The sequence below is a fragment of the Camelina sativa genome, chromosome 19, assembly GCF_000633955.1.
Source record: "Camelina sativa cultivar DH55 chromosome 19, Cs, whole genome shotgun sequence".
Taxonomy (NCBI): Eukaryota; Viridiplantae; Streptophyta; class Magnoliopsida; order Brassicales; family Brassicaceae; genus Camelina; species Camelina sativa.
Genome location: NC_025703.1, coordinates 20,347,676 through 20,349,323, shown reverse-complemented (window position 1 = coordinate 20,349,323; position 1,648 = coordinate 20,347,676). Strand labels below are relative to the sequence as shown.

General features: G+C 35.9%; 1 protein-coding gene across 1 annotated transcript; it reads left to right on the top strand.

The window, feature by feature from the left end:
- On the top strand, positions 494-1,485 carry LOC104768030 (F-box protein At2g35280-like). Its single transcript, XM_010491977.2, has one exon. The coding sequence runs from the start codon at positions 576-578 to the stop codon at positions 966-968; it is 393 nt and encodes a 130-aa protein (XP_010490279.1). The 5' UTR covers positions 494-575; the 3' UTR covers positions 969-1,485.

The window sequence follows — 1,648 nt, the reverse complement described above, 5'->3', positions numbered from 1 at the left end:
CCATTCGCCATTGTGCGACCTGAAGCGTCCCTCGCCAATCCTCCACACCCTTTCACTGTCTTCCCTGATTTCCATCATCATCGTAACGTCTTCATCTAAAACGATATTTCAAGTCTTTCAATGCTCACTCTTTCAATTGAAGTCCCACTACTTTTTCTTAAATTCGTGCAAGTTGAAGTCCTATATAATGTCATCTCCTCCATTTTCATGCCTCTTACAATTTTTTTTCTCTCTGCAATTTCTTTTTGATTTGAGCATATTGTTGTGGGATAGGTCTTGCCTTCTATAAGGAAGAAGCATGCTGAGTATATGCTGAGCGAGTTTGTTCTGAGATGGGGTAACCATAAAGTTCTAGTTAGATGGTTATCACTGAAAGATCACTATAATTGAAGTTAAAATACTGGTGAACGTGGACAATTACATATGTGAAATAAATACTCCACTAAGAATCATATTTAAGGATATTAATCCAAATGGCGAGGAGATAAAACATCCATCACATCTCATTCATATATTTAAACGATTGAAAATAAACACAAATCACACATTCAAATTAACAATACTTCTGTTTACAAATGGATCCAAGGAAAGTAGATATCAGTCGATTGGAATCACTCCCTCAAGATCTGTTGGGCATAATCGTCTCAAAAGTCGCCGCTGCATCCAATGACGATTACATTAACTACATCCTCTCTTGCAAAGAATTAGGCGCATCCGCTGATGACGAACGTGTCCTCCAAAAACTCAACCTCGCTCCACTGGTGAAGAAACCACTACTATCAATCCAATACCTTCCGCTCATGAAAAAAACCCTTGCAGAAAACAATCCTGATGCTCACTACATCAAAGATATCATCAGGTACTTCCTCCTCACTGACTCTGTCACAGGACTCCACCATTTGGATGTCTCAGCTAATGCAGGGAAGCTAGAAGCCATCTATTTGTATGCCATTATACTACTCTCTTGAGGCAGAGTCGTTGAAAGTAAAAAATATCTCAACCAGCTTAAATGGACTGAAGACACAACTCTGGTTAACAATTGCTGGAAAAAGATCAATATCTCACTACATGGGATTAAAGTGGCCAGGAAGAGCTATTATTTGACATCACTTCGACACATGAAACCAACATCAACTTTTTGTCACCTCAATGACATGGACACCATATGTGGAAAGTGTTTCTACTACAAGCAAATGTATAAGTTTATCTTCATGATATAACTTAAACTTGGCATCTAAAGAGTTGAAAATCAGTTTTTTTTTAAATTCCCTAAAATGCTTATAGAGCTGTGTCTCAAAGCAAAGTCGTTTTCGTTTTATCTTTTTCTTTCATGTTTCCAGCTTTTAAAGTTGTAAGAAATTCTCATAATCAAAAAAATTTCAGCTCTTACATATATTAATTGCACATATATTTACTTCCCAAACAATTGTTAAGAACCTGGAAATGGCGAGATTTACTCTTGGGAGTTACCAAAAAGCCACACCAAAAAACCTATGATCATTTGTCAAAAAAAACTTAAATTATTTACAAACAGTATGCTATTACACTATTAGAAAAACAGTAAACAAACTGAATAATTTGCAAACTGTAAGCTAATTCCATTATAAAACAAACATACCCCAATACAGTTACTATATCAAAGTATCCA

Coding starts and splice junctions, on each gene's coding strand:
- LOC104768030 (XM_010491977.2), top strand. CDS start 576: ATGGATCCAAGGAAAGTAGATATCAGTCGATTGGAATCACTCCCTCAA.